The sequence below is a fragment of the Pieris brassicae genome, chromosome 4 (genome assembly GCF_905147105.1).
Source record: "Pieris brassicae chromosome 4, ilPieBrab1.1, whole genome shotgun sequence".
In the NCBI taxonomy this organism is placed as follows: Eukaryota; Metazoa; Arthropoda; class Insecta; order Lepidoptera; family Pieridae; genus Pieris; species Pieris brassicae.
This window is the reverse complement of record NC_059668.1, coordinates 22339480-22356983: the sequence shown is the minus strand read 5'-3', so window position 1 is coordinate 22356983 and position 17504 is coordinate 22339480. Positions and strand designations below refer to the sequence as shown.

Below are 17504 nucleotides of genomic sequence, written 5' to 3'. Positions count from 1 at the left end.
TTGATTAAAGAAAGTGAATTTGGATTGCCTGTGATTGGTAGTCTCTTCCTTTTGACATGTTAATTTAGCAGTTTCAAATACTACTTCGTTTTAATAATCTAAAGTTATACATCTAAGATTACAATTAATTTTGTCTAAGCCCAGTGCGTCACCAGCGCATTTACCGCTGTTTCCCCTCACACGCATAGCAACGGTAATGATTTTGAAGGTCACAACTCGATATTGGTAAAAAAGTAATGAGACCTTTAAAGCCATAAAAATCATTATCTTGTGCCGTATGTCATGTCGACGGTATCGTAAAAGAAAACGATTCTATATAATCATTCAATATGCCAATGTCGCAAGTTAAGGGTTTTTTGTTAATTTCGTTATGGTGATTTTAACTCGTGAAAGAAATCCAGTAATAACTAGAGTCTGTTTTATAGACATCTAGGCATGTAATCGGTTTTCTGCGACTAATATATATAGTCAATTTGTAGACAGTCATGCCGGATAGCACCATGAATTTTTTAAGCTAAGTTTGTAGTGACTGAATAATTTTCTGCAGCCACATTTTGTCTGCATTGGGTGGATTTTTACTACATGGTATATATATTCATAGGGCAACTAAATTAAAGGTTACATATAGGCAAATACGCCGTCATAGTTTTCAATGTTCTATGTTTTGCTGACTGATCGAGTTTATTATGCCTACCCACATTTTGTTGCTGTTTCGTTTTGTTATATTATATACCTACTCCTACCTATTTGTATTCTGTGCGGTCAAATTATTAATCTTAGTTTTATATAATATTTCTCAGTAAGCGAATTATGTATGCAATTCCGCTTTTACTGGAATAATTGCGAAAAAAAACTTTTATTTAAAGCGTAATTAGATTTAATATGTTTGGTAGTGGAATCCATGCAGCTTGCACAACTTTCGGTCGATTCCCATTTTCTACATATGAAGAGTCATGATTTAGGTATAGTTTCTACCTTTTTGCCTCACCGCTTCCGTGACTTTACAGGAACAAAGAAACTAGTTCCTGGTTTTTATGTTATAGAACAAGTCTGCAGTCTTAACTCCTGCATTCCACATCGTACCAACACTTTAATATCTTGAGCAAACAGTCAACAAGTGGCGTGTGGCTGGTTGTTCCGTTACAGGGGCTTGATTTGTGCTTACACTTATATCAAAAAAAGGTGGATAATCCACCCTGTCCCGGTTATATTTTATCGTGACTTAAGACTCTCTGTGGCATATTCAGCGTAGTCTTAGTTGTCTCTGAAGAGCAGTACCGCTACTCTTCCACTATCTCCTTTTTAATTAGTCTTTTGGTATGGAATAACTTTTTTAAATACGCACAATAACGAAACGAAACAATAGTGCAGATTTGTCTTTGATCCGCCTCATTGGCATACTCGTCACTTCTGTCTTTTATCGGGAAGCCCACAGTTAATTATAATAAGTATATGATCTAGATAGAAAACTGAAGCAAAAAAGGAACTTAATTAATGTAAAATTTGTTACGACTTTTGTTAATTGATTGTTATTTCAAACAATTGTTGTCTTCAAACAATAAACAAATACAAATTTATTTAACCGTAACGTATTAACTCATCAATTTGTTAGTTTTTATTAAAATATCAAACTGTTATGACACTTGATGATAGCTCAATTCTGAACAAAGAACACGCAAAAGGCGATATAGCCACTAAACACGCAAAAAGTTACATTGAAAAGAATTCAATGCCAGTTTTAAACAATCACATTTGATCTATAGTTAACATTTAACTTATTTTTTTAAGTATTAGGAGGCAAACGGGCAGCTGCTTACCTGATGTTAAGTGATACTGCCGCTCCTGGACACTAACATTACCAGTAGGATCGCAAGTGCGTTGCCGGCGTTTTAAGAATTGGTACGCTCTTTTCTTAGACCAGTCAATGGCATCTCCAGAAGGAGCAGGTAGTGGCAGCTGTCTTAGAGGATCGATCGAAATCATTTTTAAACATTCATTCTTAAAAGAATATTTTTTTGTAAGTTACTATGTTATGATTTAATGTATAGTAGACTTTTCGTTTGCTTTACACAACTCATCTTTCACCATACAGGGGTATCCACTTCTTCTGCCACCTTAAAATTTGGCTGACGATACCCTAGAGACCAGTCACTTCAAAGATATTGAAAATAAATGTACGTAACTCCCCAACTGGGCATGGGGCAGACTGCGTTATGCACGTACTCGGATATGATCTATTGTCTATGGTCGTTGTTTAAGGTAGATTCGACCAGCCTTTTGTTATTTCGGTAACTGACACTTTTTTAATCTTAAATTTAAGAAATGCTAATTTCCTTCCAATGTGTTCGTTCTATACAAGAAAGGCACTTAGGCAAAAAATCTTAAGTTAAAATCTTATCGTTTAACTTACGTCGACAATTCTCTGGACCATTTATAAACACACTTACATAATAAATAATCTGAGTTGATCAATACAAATATGAATCGATAAGATTGTAATACGCTAAAGTCATAAATCAATAAAGTATGTTAAATTATAAATCAAAAGTTATTACTCATTTATATTAAAATGTTTTGTCATTAATCATTGTAACCCGCTTTCGTTATATTTTTTATTATTTTTTTTAAAAGTAGATATACTACTAAAAAATGATCTAAAAAGTATGCATTAGACGGAAGGCGGAACTATAACTAAATTAACTTTGAGATCTATCTACAAATAGTCTACAATAATAACTATGTAATTACATATATAATAAATATTATAAGTGAAGCAATTAAATAAAAATACGCATTTGTTATCCTTCTCTTTTGGGTTTTTGAGGATTTTCTGATAACAAAATAAATGAAAATATTTTTTTTTATAAATATTTATTTTTAATGAATTTGTTGACATGACAATGACATCGTTGTTAGAGAATAGAATAAAAAGAGAAGTAGAAGAAATAAAATAAGGCCCATTTTCAAATCTAACTAAAGTCTATTAAAAAATCAAGCAATTAAAATCTACCTTTGAATTTGAGCCTCATAAGAAATATAATGAGTATCACAAGTACTAAGAATAGTCTAGCTTCGAATATCTAAAGTACTAATCTAATATCACAGTTGAGAAGCTCCTAATGATGATGGATGACTGGTGGCGAGTTGTGTACTACGGCGTTGAATCTGTTGACAATATAATATTTAATATTCTCTGTGAAATATTAAAAATATCATAATTTTATAATTCTTTAATGTTCTTCACGATTCTGTCATGTTAAAAAATCTAAAATCTCTCAACATAACACAATTATCTCGAATCAATATTTCTATTTGATTTTTTTTGTTTGAACATGTCCTAACTTTATTTCTAACAAATGACATTTGCAGTCCGCAATTTATCAAAATTTAAACAATTTCCTTTCAATAATAGAAGGATGCTTACGAAATTAGTCTCTATATTCGCAACGATCTCCGAAGTTGGGCAACAGTTGGAAGTGGGCCGTTGTGGACATCTACCAGGTCCAGTTAATAATACACCTGGTCTTAGTCCTACTTTCATTATTACACGTTGCTCTATTTATTTTAATTATAAACTGTGTACGCGCTCATTTAATTACAAGAAACTCTAAATATACTGTTATGTACATTATATTTACAATTATATCTGTAACTTGGGAATCTGAATCAGAATATAGCTAGAACATTTTTTAGATTCAAGACTCATTATACCATTGTAGTAATATAGCCATTCTAATACATAACCAAGTTAAATGTAACAGTTAATATCTGTATTGTAGCAGCAAATTTATTGTAAAGATAAGTATAGTGTTATAATCTTAATTGGATAAGATCTTTGTTAGTGTAGCAAATTGGTTATGCCAGATATGAAAGTAATAAACTTTCTTTTAACATTTCACAAGGTTTTGTATTTTTTTCTAAGCTTCCTGTTTATCTTTAAACCAAAACTCAAGTCAATGGGCCCTAAAGAATATGAGAAAGAAACGTATTATGTGTATCTAAGATTTGTATTTACCCATTATGATGGTCAGCGGTGTAAGTGACCTTACGGAAGGAACCATCAGGCTGCAATAGGGAGTACTCTCCCTTCACAACATCACCATCACGAGTCTCGTGCTGGGACTTGTGGTCACCGGTGTGGGGGTCTTCCACTGAGTAGGAGTATCCGTATTTTGGATGGGCCTGAAAATATAGTGATGTAATTTAAAAAGCTTATATATGATTGTTTTAAGTAGATTCCACAATTCCCAAGTCACACAAGCCATTGGTACTTAATTTAAGTATATGGTGTAGAAAGCGTTTGTATGTTACAAAATATATAGATTTTGCCAGAAGTTTAAGATAAAAAACTACATACGTATTCGTCGACATAGTGGTCTTCAACATGAGCATGTACAGGTGCAGCATGATAGGCTGGGGCAGCGTGGGCAATGGGAGCAGCGTGAACTACTGGGGCGGCATGGACGACTGCGGTAGCGTGGACTGATGGAGCTGAATGGTATGCGGGTACAGCGTGTACGGGAGCCTCGTAGTGCACTGGGGTCTCGTGCACATTGTCGTGGCGTATGATGTTCTGGGATGAGACAGCCGGGGCATGGTGCAAAAGACCAGCACTCGCAGCCACCACCACACTGCACAAGATTGTGATCTAAAAATAATTTTCAAGTTAGTTGATTCATTCACAAAGTTTCTAAAATTATTTTTTATTCAATTCTAATGTAATTGTAAATGACAATTAGCTATTTATTATATCTCAATGCCGTGGAACTACTTTTTAATTAGTTTTTTGTCTTAGCAATTTACTAAATTAAAATTTGGCGGCTCTTACTTTAGCAAACATTGTTAGACACAAATGCACAAATGATTGTAGACTGCTATTGCTGTGATTTGCACTCTTTTTATATAACAAACAAAACATAAGAGGTGTCGTGGAGGGGCGCCAGTTTCTGATGATATCCGATAGGATCAAAGTAATTGCATTGCCAATCACACTATTGGGTTGCGACATTTGATACGGCCGCTATGTATGGAAATGCGCTTTGTTGCTGATTCCATGAATATTATGCTATCTTAATCATAACATACGTACGTACTTAAGTTTTATTATAACTGTGGTAGTACAGTAATTGCTTTTATATTTTTACTTTCATCTTAGTATTGATAATACTTGTGAATCTTTCTACTAGAGTTTTTAAAATTCGACATAATGTTCTACTTTTGGAAAAGAATATTATTTGCGTTAGTTTGTTAACGTAATATTATATTTTAATAATGTGATAATGTAGTTATAAAATAATATAAGCATTGACTATAATATGACTCATAATATATGTAAACTCTAAATAAAATCCCTGTTCAGACAAATTTGCACGCCATTATGTATGGCAGAATATGCGGACTTTAGATTCCATCAACACATTTTTATACCATATTCTTGAAAATAAATTATTACTATTGTAAAAACCCTAGACCCTTAGGTCTAAAGATTCATTTTTAAGTTACAATATATATTTTTTAATAAAAGGTAAAGACGTTTAATAAGTTTGTATAAAAACAAATGACTACACAGCCAATAATATTTGTATAATAAAAATACTTTGATGAAGTTCATATTGAGATAGAAAATAATAATGAGAGTTTGAACACTTCTTTGAAATTAATGTTCTTTTTCAAGGCCAAGCAACAATTAAAAAGTTTTAGATACACACGATTGAGATAACAACCGTTACAATATTTGATAGTTATTCTAGACTGTTAGAGGACGTTGGGCAATTGTACAATTTCAATGAGTTAAGTGCAAATTTAAGGTAGCCGATTTTAAATTCAATGCGATATAAAATACTAAAACAATTAGCTTAAATGGATCAGTTAATAAATGTTCTAAACTCCATAGTTAAAAAGAAAAACAACTATTAAAGAGAATTAAGAAATGTGTCTAATGTACGTTCGTTAAAGATTCTGCACTACACGACCAAATAGGTACTATGTGGATATGTTTCCACCTAGACGCTCTTTTGATTCGTTATGCGTTAAGTCCCAGCTAATTAAGTTTTCAAGAAATTACAGTCCATACATTAGTTCAAACGCAGGATAAGATCGTAAGTCGTTCAAGTAACCACTGGCTAGACTCTGCCCATACATCCTTTACACATTTTATTAAAAGAGTGCCTTCATTATTAATTAGTAAACTATATCTGAGATACTCTCAGCGGATCTTATATAATAGCTTTAATTTATTCTAGTTACAAGAGCTGTGTACCTTATATAAACTAATAATGTAATTGTTTATTACAATATGCTTACGTTAGATTAGGAAAGTGAATGAGAAATATGCGGCTTAAATAAATATTTTACATTTAACAACTGATTTTTTTAATTTTTAAAAATAAAATTTATCGCTAAAGTGTAATTAGTAGTACGTATACCACCCTTTTGTTACGCCCTTTTTTGTAAGAGTCTTTATTTTTGTATGTTTTTATTTATGACTTACTTGACTTAATGTCTTATAACCCCTAGGTGGGGCAGAGGGCGTCCACAGTGAGTCTCCATCGCGTTCGGTCTTGAGCCTCTTGTTTCACCTCGCTCCAAGTCTTTCCGGCTCTCTTTGCCTAGTCCGCAGTATGTATGTTTTTATTTATGCTGTATTATATTTGTAATTTAGTAACTAGACAGTATTTGTGTCGATTCCCGGTAAGGCAACAATTTTAGATATATAAAGTTGATTGTTGACCCTTTACTTTGAAAAACATATAGTTATGTATCCTAAGTACATTTGTTTGGGGATTTTAAATGACACATTTTTTTAATATACACATATACATATACAAAAAACAAGTTATCAAGGTCAAAGCAATTCTAACGATTTTATGAAATACGTTTTTGATTGACGAAACCATAAGTAGGTATCGTTACAAAATAATTATATTGTGTGCGTAACATACAAGCCTTAACAATACATTACAGTTTGCATTTACAAAATTAATTACTATCTTTAATTTATTCAAGCAAAATTAAAAGCGCAACGATTTTTAAAAAGTCTATACTTCTACACACACATGTTTGCATAAAAATATGCGAAGGTTTTGCAAGAGCATATAGTATGTACATTGTATAGTCTACTTGTTTTAAATTTATGATATATTCATTTTGAGTACTTCAAAAATAAAAAAAAACATCACCAATTTTTCATCTTTTGCTGACTTAACTGTGATTGATAAATAAACTAGAATCCCAAAAATCCGTATTGGCATTTGGAATACTTTATCTTGTCAGTGAAGCTACGAAAGTTACAGATAGAGCCTGTGCAAGAAGAGAACTTCTCCGAACGAATAATTCAGATTCGTCTCTCCAGATTCCAACCACAGGATAAAAAATCTTCGTTCCTTAATTTAAAGTAAAGATAATATTCGGTATCAACAAAGTTTAATTACTATTTATGTATAATAAGTTAACACAATTTTATGAAATAAATGAAAACATAATTTGTTGTAATAAATTAAAAACCAACGTAATATATTCTTGAATGGTAATAAGACGACGCAGCATCGGAGTCATGACCTTCTGGTTCTTTAGATTCTGTTTTTAGATTGTGTTCAGCATCTAAAGGCTTTTCTAATTCAGGAATCTGGACAATATCAGGCATTACGACATCGGTGTTTGTTTCAACCATTTTGATGGGACTTTCGAGTGCTTCCATTTTGACAATTGGAAGTTCAATAGATTTAACAGATTCAGTCTGTGCTAAAGGATTGTTGATATCTTTCTCTGTTTCCTCAACATCTTCAGGTTCTTCAGAAGATTGCTCTGCTTCCGTGACTGGATTGCTTTCAATTATTTCACTTGCATTGTCAATGTTGTTTTGTTTTTGATCTTTGTTGGGAAAGAAATAATTAATTTTGATATCTTTCCCAATGGGTAGAAATTGACGAGTGTGTCCATGGGTCGAATACGCGTTGTCGCCGTGGTTTAAAACGCTTTTGCTTACAACTGCGTTGAATCTGTAATAAAATATTCAAATTGTCATATACTTTAATATAAATATATTATTTACTATTTATTTTTAAATTTAAGCGAAATATTGTGTATTAAAATTGGTAAGAGTCAAAAACGCAGGAAAAGGGTTTGGAATTAACCACTGACTTTGTGTAATGTTTTCGTTAGAATTTTCTGTTAATCATTTTGTTTTCACCTCATTGAGCGTTTAAGTTATAAACTATAATTGCGATACATTAACCTACGCAGGTTCAATATAACGAAGAAAAAATATTTACCCATTAAAATCATCAGCATCGTAGTGAACTTCTCTCAAAGACCCATCTGCTTCAACAAGACTGTATTCACCGCGCACTCTGTGACCATCGCGCTGTTCATGATGATGTTTGTGATCACCTGTCTTCTCGTCTGATACAGCATACTCGAATTCATATTTCGGGTAGGCCTAGACATATATTAATTAAACTCTTCAAACAAACGATATACCTGCTTATGTGTAGTTTAGAAAAACCAAAGTACTTAAAATATTCATCAGAAATGGTTTTATAATTGTTTCTTTATAATAGATAAACAACGAATACTTACATATGTATCATAATTATTATATACTCGTTGCGTTCTTGGTGGATGATAAGTTTTCACTGTACTCCAACTGGCTCTATCTCCAGAATGAAATGCTTTGTAAAATGGCGTTTGATCTATTACTACTGCTGATACGATGCTTGCAAAGCTTATTAAGATCAGTGCCTGGAACATAATCCACGATAAAAGAAATAATTAGAAAGATGAGAGAAGAGAGAAGGATCCTAACTTCACGTTCTTCGTGTTTTTGTACCCAATTGTGATGAATATCTCTTTAAATAATGTCGCTTTCTGTAGATATATATATATATATCTCTGTAACTCCTTAGCATTTCTGCGTTAGTTCTTTTATCTTTGGTTCAAATTAACTATGCGATAGCGATTTTATAGTAAATACTACTCACCGATGTATACATTTTGCTGGGCTTAGTGAGAACCGTCGTACACTCGAGAGAGCAAACTGCTGCTTCGATCGGCCAATTCATGTATTTTATACTTTTCTAATAGCTATTATATAAATTAACAAAAAACTTTACTTTTATATCTGATTGTGTATAGAATAACGCAGATTCAATATTTTTGATCCTTATCATTGTACAATAACTCGAACCTATTGTATCATAAAACTTTCATTACTTTCTGGGTGATGCCAAAAATGTACTGATTTTAAATCTTAACATAGATAAACAAGAATGAACAACTTGAAACTAACGTTCACATTTGTATTTAATTTTTTACAGGTATATTGCACAGACTAATAAATATTATACGTTCAAATATAAGTTAGCTTGTGTCACATTTCTCTTTAGATAACAAGAAGGCTAGTAAAAATAATGGAATGTTAAACTTTTGCATTTCAATCCGATTTTAATTCACATTAATACTGTATGAGTTTTATTTGACATTTAACGCCTTTTAAAAGATGAAAGCAAAGACTGCGTTGTACTTATGAAGATTATATAATTGATAGCATTGATGAGCAGTATTAGCCTAGTGGCTTCAGCGTGCGACTCTCATCCCTGAGGTCGGAGGTTCCACCTCCAGCTGTGCAACAATGGACTTTCTTTCTATGTGCGCATTTAAAATTCGCACGAACAGAGAAGGAAAACATCGTGAAGAAACCGGCTTGCCTAAGACCCTAAAATTCGACGGCGCGTGTCAGGCACAGGAGACTTAGGGGATTTGCTTGCAAATGATCATGAAGCAGATATAAACATTTGGGGCCCAGACCTAAAAATATAAAGGGTTGCCTGGAAGAGATTGCTTATAAGTGACAGATAGTTAACTAACGAATTGTATAATTATTGTTTATTGTGTACCAAGAAGTTTTAAATTCTCGTTATTATTATTATTAAGCGCAGGACCGAAATTGGTCGAGGAAAAATATTTGCACCAGATGTTACAGTATAGATAACCACGATACTCAGACTTGTGTTACCGACCCAGAAAGAGAGAGGTTTCAATAATAAAATAGTGTAGATATATTATTTTAAATGTATAATCCGGCGGACAGTAATAAATAACATATGTATTCATAAAACATAGGTTCGAAGAATGCCTTTCTAATATTGATGTTATGGTTTTATTATTTCTTCATTGTATAGTTAAAACATTAGTTTATCAATAAAGCAAAAACATATCAAATATATATATATATATAATTCCAGGGGAAAATAAAAGTAAAAAGAGTTACGACGCAGCTTGTAGAGCAAAAGCGGGCTAAGAGCGATGTGTGGGAGTCCCCACGGGAGTCGGTCCGAAAGAAGTTTAAGGAACTACTATTTTGACTTTAGCAAGTTTATGAGAACATTTTGTATGTGCGTTAAAATATAGATTTAAAAATAATAGTAGCTTACATAATTATACTACTTGTAATAAATACTAAATAAGCGCACCAACCACAAGGCTGCATAAAACGAGTAATTCTTTCCAAATTCATTGTATACGTTTTTTCAACAAAATCCCTAGTGAGATACAAGTGTTGTCAATAAATAATTTTAAATTGTACATTAAAGTAAAACTGCTTGCTAAGGCGTATTATAATATAAATGAATATTTAAACGACCCTAGTGCTTGGATATAAATTGCTCCAGTATAAGGAGGTAACACGACTGAATCTCTCAGCTGCATTTCCAGACTCTGGAGCGATCGTTAACATCCACTACTGTTTTAATGTAAAGTGGGAACAATCCGTGTTCCAAGTGGTATCAAATTATTTCAGTAAAATTAGTATTATTATTATTTTCTTATGTAGCCAAGTTCACATTTCAAGGATCGTCATGCTCGCTTAAATGTCATTGCTTGTGGCGGCGTCCATACGTCCGGTTGTCTCTCTCCTTAAAACATGGCGAGGGGGCAGATGGCTGGCCATGCATGATACTGGTGAACGGGTGCTACTTGTGGTGACTGGTCATACTTGAATTCGTGTATGCGGTGATGTTAGTTATTTCAACTATGTATTTGTGTATTGTTCCCACGAGAATGTAAGTGCGTGTTCCTATCTCACCATGCCTCCTGATGATGTCATGTGGATCATGGTGTTATGGTTGCAGCTCCATACAAACGTAGTGTGATACAAAAAAAATGGCGATTAAAAAGAGTGGCGGCGTTTATTGCCAGTTCTTCTCTTCCGTTTTTCTCTTGATTTGAGAACTTGCAGTAAATGTAAAATTAGAAGCATTTAATGTTTCTGTTTTATTGACGTTGATATGTGTACCTATATAAATAAATGATTTTTGACTTTGAGCTTCATTGTTTCCTAATATATCATCGTCAGAAATAAAATTAACAAGATGTTTTGAATAGGTGGCAATAATTCATAATTTTGTCGATCTAATTTGAAATTACAATAAATTGATTTTATTGAGCCTTGGTATTCTATGAAGTAAATTGTATTAATCGTATAAGTTATATTAATTTGTATCGTTCTGTAGGCCAATAATTAAATGTTATGCTGAGGAACAATATCTAATTTCATAAAATCTTATCCAAATCAGTTTTAAGGTTTCAGATAAAACGTAATTGTTTTATTAATTTTATAACTATAAACCAACTGTTGATTCATTTTTACGATGGCTCAGATAGGACAAACAAAATACATATGAGATTTAGTGACGAGTTTTAAGACGCCTAGTGAAAAATTATTAGCACATTCGGCTTACTTAAATATTGAAGTACTGAAAGTTTGAATAAAATGTTTATCGTATTTGAGATAAATTTATTTGCTACTAAATAAATAACTAATCACCATAACTGAACTAAACTTTTGGTTGGTGTTTGGTTACTAATAATTTAGTGGTAGTATTGGTGAGCGGGTGCAGCGTAGACGGGAGCTTTGAGGAGGACAGGTGCGGCCTTGACTAGGGCTGGGGCGGCGGTAGGGGCGGTGTTGTGCACGACCGCGTTGAAGCCGCTGTGGTCATCAGCGGAGTACTCTACGGTTCTGATGGAGCCATCGGCTTCGTGGAAGGAGTAGGAGCCCTTTACGACATCACCGTCGCGGACCTCTTGTTGCTGCTTGTCATCACCGGTGTGAGGGTCGGACACGGAGTAAGAGTACTCGTATTTAGGGTGAGCCTGAAACAAGCAATTTACATATATTAGTTAAGTATATTGCTAAATAATAAAAAGCAAAAATGGTATGAATGTGAATAACTTACGATTTCTTCGTGAGCGAGTACTTTAGCAACGGGAGCGGCGTAGTGCACTGGGGCAGCGTGGTAGGCAACTGGGGCAGGGGCAGCGTGGTAGGCAACTGGAGCTGGAGCAGCGTGGTAGACGGGAGCGGCATGGTAGACTGGGGCAGCCTGGTAAGCCACAGGGGCGGCAATAGCCAGCTTGGCTTGTTGCTGGTCATGACGGACAATGCTCTGGGAAGAGACGGCTGCAGCTGGAGAATAGTGAACGGCGGCTGGCAGTAGGCCAGCTGACGAGACTGTCACCAGGGCGCAGAGAGCTACAATCTGAAAATTTACATTTTATGTTTAATATATGTATAGCGTATAAAATGATAATAAAAAAAACAAATTTGTTAGATATTTATATTGCCATTAGATATTCTTTAGTAAACCTACTTTAGAGAACATGTTGATTGTTTCTGTTCAATTTGCAGAATGATTTGAATTGCTCCTGCTGTCAGCTTTTATACGAACTTAAAAGCCTATCTGTTATCAATGTTTCACCTTGCCTGCGGCGTTATTAACTTATGTATAGCACTCATGACTTTCGTTGACGTTCTTTAAGATTAAGTGTGAATGATGGGTAAATACTGAAATTATGACCTTAAATTTATATTTTGAGAGATAAATTGATCTAGTAGCTTAAGCAGGCGACTCTCATACCTGAGGTCGTACGTTCAATCCCCGTCTGAGTCTGCTCAGCTGTTTCTATGCGCATTGCAAACTCGCTTGAACGGTGAAGGAAAACATCGTGAGGAAACGGACTTCCCTTAGACCCAAAAACTCGACGGCGTGTGTAAGAAACAGGAGCCTTACAAGTTTACAGTTTGAATTTGAGTTAAGATTTTTCACGCCTCGGTACGAGAACATTAGGCCAATAACAGTTCGTTATTCTGATTTAACCTGAAAAACTATTTGATACATACACTTATCATTTACGTTTTTTAAAATGTTTGCATTAATCATGATTAGTCAACCATTATAAGAATAACATGTTGTAATCTTTCTTCCTACAGTAATAAGTGAATGTGATCTCGCCTACTAGTTTGCGAACCCATAGCATTAATGGCCGAGAGCAAGGTCAACTCTAATCATGTTAGACAACTTCCACCACTGTCATCTGAAGTAATATCAAAGTAATTTTTTCGTATATAAGATCAGTGTCAAAGAGATAGTTTATATCATAAATCAGTTGAACTTCATACCAACGAAACATGTTTTCCAAAGTAAGTATCGCAAAAGTAGGATAAAGATTTATATAATCTATAAAAGTTGTTACATATTTTATCCGTGTGTTTATTTATAGGTGGTAGTTTTCTGCGCCCTGGTGGCTGTTTCGTCAGCTGGTCTTCTTCCCGCTGCTGTTCACTACTCTTCAGCGGCGGCCGTCTCTTCCCAGAGCATTGTCCGTCATGACCAGCAACAAGCCAAGCTGGCTATTGCTGCCCCTGTCGCTTACCAGGCTGCCCCTGTCGCTTACCAGGCTGCCCCAGTCTACCATGCTCCCGCTCCCGTCTACCACTCTGCTCCAGCTCCAGTTGCCTACCACACTGCCCCTGCCCCAGTTGCTTACCATGCTGCCCCAGTTCACTACGCCGCTCCCGTTGCTAAAGTCGTCGCTCACGAAGAAATCGTAAGTTATTTACATTCAACACTTGTGTTTTTTTATAGCAATATACTTAAGTAACAAATGTAAATTGTTCGTTTCAGGCTCACCCCAAATACGAGTACTCTTACTCCGTGTCCGACCCTCACACCGGTGATGACAAGCAGCAACAGGAGGTCCGCGACGGTGATGTCGTAAAGGGCTCCTACTCTTTCCACGAAGCTGATGGCTCCATCAGAACCGTAGAGTACTCCGCTGATGACCACAGCGGCTTCAACGCGGTCGTGCACAACACCGCCCCTACCGCCGCCCCAACCCTAGTCAAGGCCGCCCCAGCCCTAGTCAAGGCCGCACCCGTCCTCCTCAAAGCTCCCGTCTACGCTGCACCCGCTCACCAATACTACCACTAAGTTCGCACTTTAATAGTGTTAAATATTGATTGAAGTTAACAATGATTATTTATTATAAAATATAAGAATATACCAAGTATTTTATGTTTTTATTTAAACATTTATTAAATTTAATTAAGATCTTCTGATAATAATAATAACACCAGCTAAAAACAAATATTGAATTTTGGGGTCTCAAACCTACGTACAAGTACAAACAGGGAAAAGAAAACAACCCGGCAGGGCTCCGGTGCCTAGGCCTCAGGGTGCCGGATGGTTACATTAAGAGTCGACTTCGACCGCCGTTATTATTCGTACCCTCAGCGAAAACTCACCTCTCGAATAGGGCACACATAAATAAATAAACAATGCAGTGCCGCTGAATGAACTGACCTCAATTCCTATACTATACTGTAAGTAATAATTAGTATTTTTGGAAACATGACACGTCCTTCCATAAAAAAATATAAAATATGTAATTAATCAAAGTATGTACCATTGCTGTCTATTCACTTATGCCATATTATATGTATTACTTTAGTGAACGACCCTGGCACTAGTCCAAACCACCAAACGCTTACAAGTAACTTTTTCGGGGTCAATTTTCGCTAGTCGTACAATTTGGCTGTTTCGGCTGGGTTCAACCATTGGTATGAGCACTTCCGATTATCTTACAGGATCCTCTTTTCTTCATAGGTAATTATTTGATTATAAATCTCTTCGTTATTTGCCGGTTGAGTAATGTAACGCAGCAGTCGACGCACGACGCAATTCGTGAGGAACCGACCTTTCAAACTTTTTCACCTCCCTGATTAGCTTCAAGCGGATTAATACACTGCAGCTAACTCATACGTAGTTTGCTATGGATTCGCTTCCACAATAGCCTTCAATTCTTTGTTATCAACTTTAGTCTACGGGCCACCTTCTGCAGGTCGATATTTCCAAAACGAAAACGTTGGAACCAAAAACGCACTGTATTTTCTTTTACAACACCGTTGCCAAACACATATTATACACTTATCCAGCCGTTTCTGCATCCCTGGTGACACGGTGAAATTCGTACTCGTAAGCAACGCGGTATTTCATGTTTTTTACTTTATAAATAGAGTAAGGAAAGGAAAAAAAATTCACGGGAAAATGAAATGACCCATGGTTAACGAAAAACAAAGCACGAGTAAAAAGTTGTAAAATTTTAATTTGGAATTCCTAACCCAAGGGGAGATATTTGAGGTCAGATAGCCAAAAATGACAATTTCATATAAGAACTTAATATTTTAATCAATTACTGTTCCACATTAAGAAAACGGAGGTCCACTTTAATCGTTGTTATTAATCTCCTGTAATTCAAAGTTCCAAATTCTATTTCGAAAGGATTTACGTAATTTACTCGATAGAGACTCGTGTCATTGACATTATTTCATTCGCAAAACTTTTAGACGAAAGTTTACTAATTTAATAAAATTATTATTTACTTCAAATTCCGAAGTCGCTCAGTGTGAAACATAAATAGTATGTTTAACGAATTCATTTTCAGTCCCGAATATTATATCTCTTAAAAATATTAAATATTTATTAACTCAATTTATGACTTATTTAACTAACTATAACATATTATCCTACACAAAAATCTGCATATATATGATACATTTAATTTAATTCTCGAATCATGAAGCTAAGGCTTTTGGGATTTTCATTCTCTTTTTTTGCTCTAGTGCAGCATATTAGCAACATATATTGTAATATCTGATGATTAATATATATGTTATCATCAACTCAAAAAAACAAAGCGCAATTTAATAGGGTATAGTTACAAAAGGAAACTATACTGTTTTGCCTTTATTGATTGTAGGTTTTTATGCGTGTACATTTTGTTAAGCTCTTATACTTAGTTTTATTTTTTAGATCTATATTGTTAATGCTATTAAGTAAAAATTAAGGTCACAGTTCAGCATTCACCCATCATTCGCACTTAAAGAATGTCAACGAAAGTCATGAGTGCTATACATTAGTTCGTACCGCCGCGGGCAAGGTGAAACATTGATAACAGATAGGCTTTTAAGTTCGTATAAAAGCAGACAGCAGGAGCAATTCAAATCATTCTGCAAATTGAACAGAAACAATCAACATGTTCTCTAAAGTAGGTTTACTAAATAATATTTAATGGCAATATAAATATCTAACAAATTTGTTTTTTTTATATTATAATTTGATACAATATACGTCGATTAAACATAAAATATAAATTTTCAGATTGTAGCTCTCTGCGCCCTGGTGACAGTCTCGTCAGCTGGCCTACTGCCAGCCGCCGTTCACTACTCTCCAGCTGCAGCAGTCTCTTCCCAGAGCATTGTCCGTCATGACCAGCAACAAGCCAAGCTGGCCATTGCTGCGCCTGTCGCTTACCAGGCCGCCCCAGTCTACCATGCCGCTCCCGCTCCCGTCTACCACTCTGCTCCAGCTCCAGTTGCCTACCACGCTGCTCCTGCCCCAGTTGCTTACCACGCTGCCCCAGTGCACTACGCCGCTCCTGTTGCTAAAGTCCTAGCTCCCGAAGAAATCGTAAGTTATTCACATTCATAACACTTTTGCTTTTAATTATACTATAATTATAAGCAATACACTTAACTAACAAATGTTAATTTCTTGTTTCAGGCTCACCCCAAATACGAGTACTCTTACTCCGTGTCCGACCCTCACACCGGTGATGACAAGCAGCAACAGGAGGTCCGCGACGGTGATGTCGTAAAGGGCTCCTACTCTTTCCATGAAGCTGATGGCTCCATCAGAACCGTAGAGTACTCCGCTGATGACCACAGCGGTTTCAACGCGGTCGTGCACAACACAGCCCCTACCGCTGCCCCAGCCCTAGTCAAGGCCGCACCTGTCCTCCTCAAAGCTCCCGTCTACGCTGCACCCGCTCACCAATACTACCACTAAGTTCGCACTTTATAAGTGTCAAACTTTGATTGGATATGACAAGATTATTTATTATAAAATATAAGAATATACCAAGTATTTTATGTTTTTATTTAAACATTTATTAAATTTAATTAAGATCTTCTGAATAATAATAATAACACCAGCTGAAAACAAATATTGAATTTTGGGGTTTCAAACCTACGTACAAGTACAAACAGGGAAAAGAAAATAACCCAGCAGCGCTCCGGTGCCTAGGCCTCAGGGTGCCGGATGGTTACATTAGGAGTCGACTTCGACCGCCGTTATTATTCGTACTCTCAGCGAAAACTCAATTCTCCA

The 17504-nt window shown here is 35.3% G+C and overlaps 3 protein-coding genes across 3 annotated transcripts; 2 read left to right on the top strand and 1 right to left on the bottom strand.

Moving 5' to 3' along the window:
- Positions 1-2931: 2931 nt before the first annotated feature.
- On the bottom strand, positions 2932-12659 carry LOC123708425. The gene is made up of 9 exons (XM_045659122.1): positions 12648-12659; positions 12207-12536; positions 11878-12150; positions 8271-8437; positions 7536-7823; positions 4829-4946; positions 4358-4648; positions 4016-4182; positions 2932-3165 (listed from the first exon to the last, which is right to left on the bottom strand). Exons 1-9 carry the CDS (start codon positions 12657-12659, stop codon positions 3117-3119), a joined length of 1695 nt encoding a protein of 564 aa, XP_045515078.1. The 3' UTR covers positions 2932-3116.
- An 801-nt stretch (positions 12660-13460) lies between these two features.
- LOC123708152 (cuticle protein 8-like) lies at positions 13461-14267 on the top strand. The gene is made up of 3 exons (XM_045658691.1): positions 13461-13477; positions 13558-13884; positions 13962-14267. Exons 1-3 carry the CDS (start codon positions 13466-13468, stop codon positions 14265-14267), a joined length of 645 nt encoding a protein of 214 aa, XP_045514647.1. The 5' UTR covers positions 13461-13465.
- A 2096-nt stretch (positions 14268-16363) lies between these two features.
- Positions 16364-17206, top strand: LOC123708155 (cuticle protein 8-like). The gene is made up of 3 exons (XM_045658693.1): positions 16364-16383; positions 16497-16805; positions 16899-17206. The coding sequence occupies exons 1-3, from the start codon at positions 16372-16374 to the stop codon at positions 17181-17183; spliced, it is 606 nt and encodes a 201-aa protein (XP_045514649.1). The 5' UTR covers positions 16364-16371; the 3' UTR covers positions 17184-17206.
- Positions 17207-17504: the final 298 nt, after the last annotated feature.

What these genes read in the sequence shown, in the direction of transcription:
- LOC123708425 (XM_045659122.1), bottom strand. An exon ending in CATGACTCCGATGCTGCGTC is followed by an intron (nt 4,947 to 7,535) that starts GTCTTATTACCA and finishes GGATATCATCAG; the next exon opens with AAACTGGCGCCCCTCCACGA. An exon ending in ACCACTATGTCGACGAATAC is followed by an intron (nt 4,183 to 4,357) that starts GTATGTAGTTTT and finishes CTATATTTTCAG; the next exon opens with GCCCATCCAAAATACGGATA.
- LOC123708155 (XM_045658693.1), top strand. An exon ending in TCCTAGCTCCCGAAGAAATC is followed by an intron (nt 16,806 to 16,898) that starts GTAAGTTATTCA and finishes TTCTTGTTTCAG; the next exon opens with GCTCACCCCAAATACGAGTA.
- LOC123708152 (XM_045658691.1), top strand. An exon ending in TCGTCGCTCACGAAGAAATC is followed by an intron (nt 13,885 to 13,961) that starts GTAAGTTATTTA and finishes TGTTCGTTTCAG; the next exon opens with GCTCACCCCAAATACGAGTA.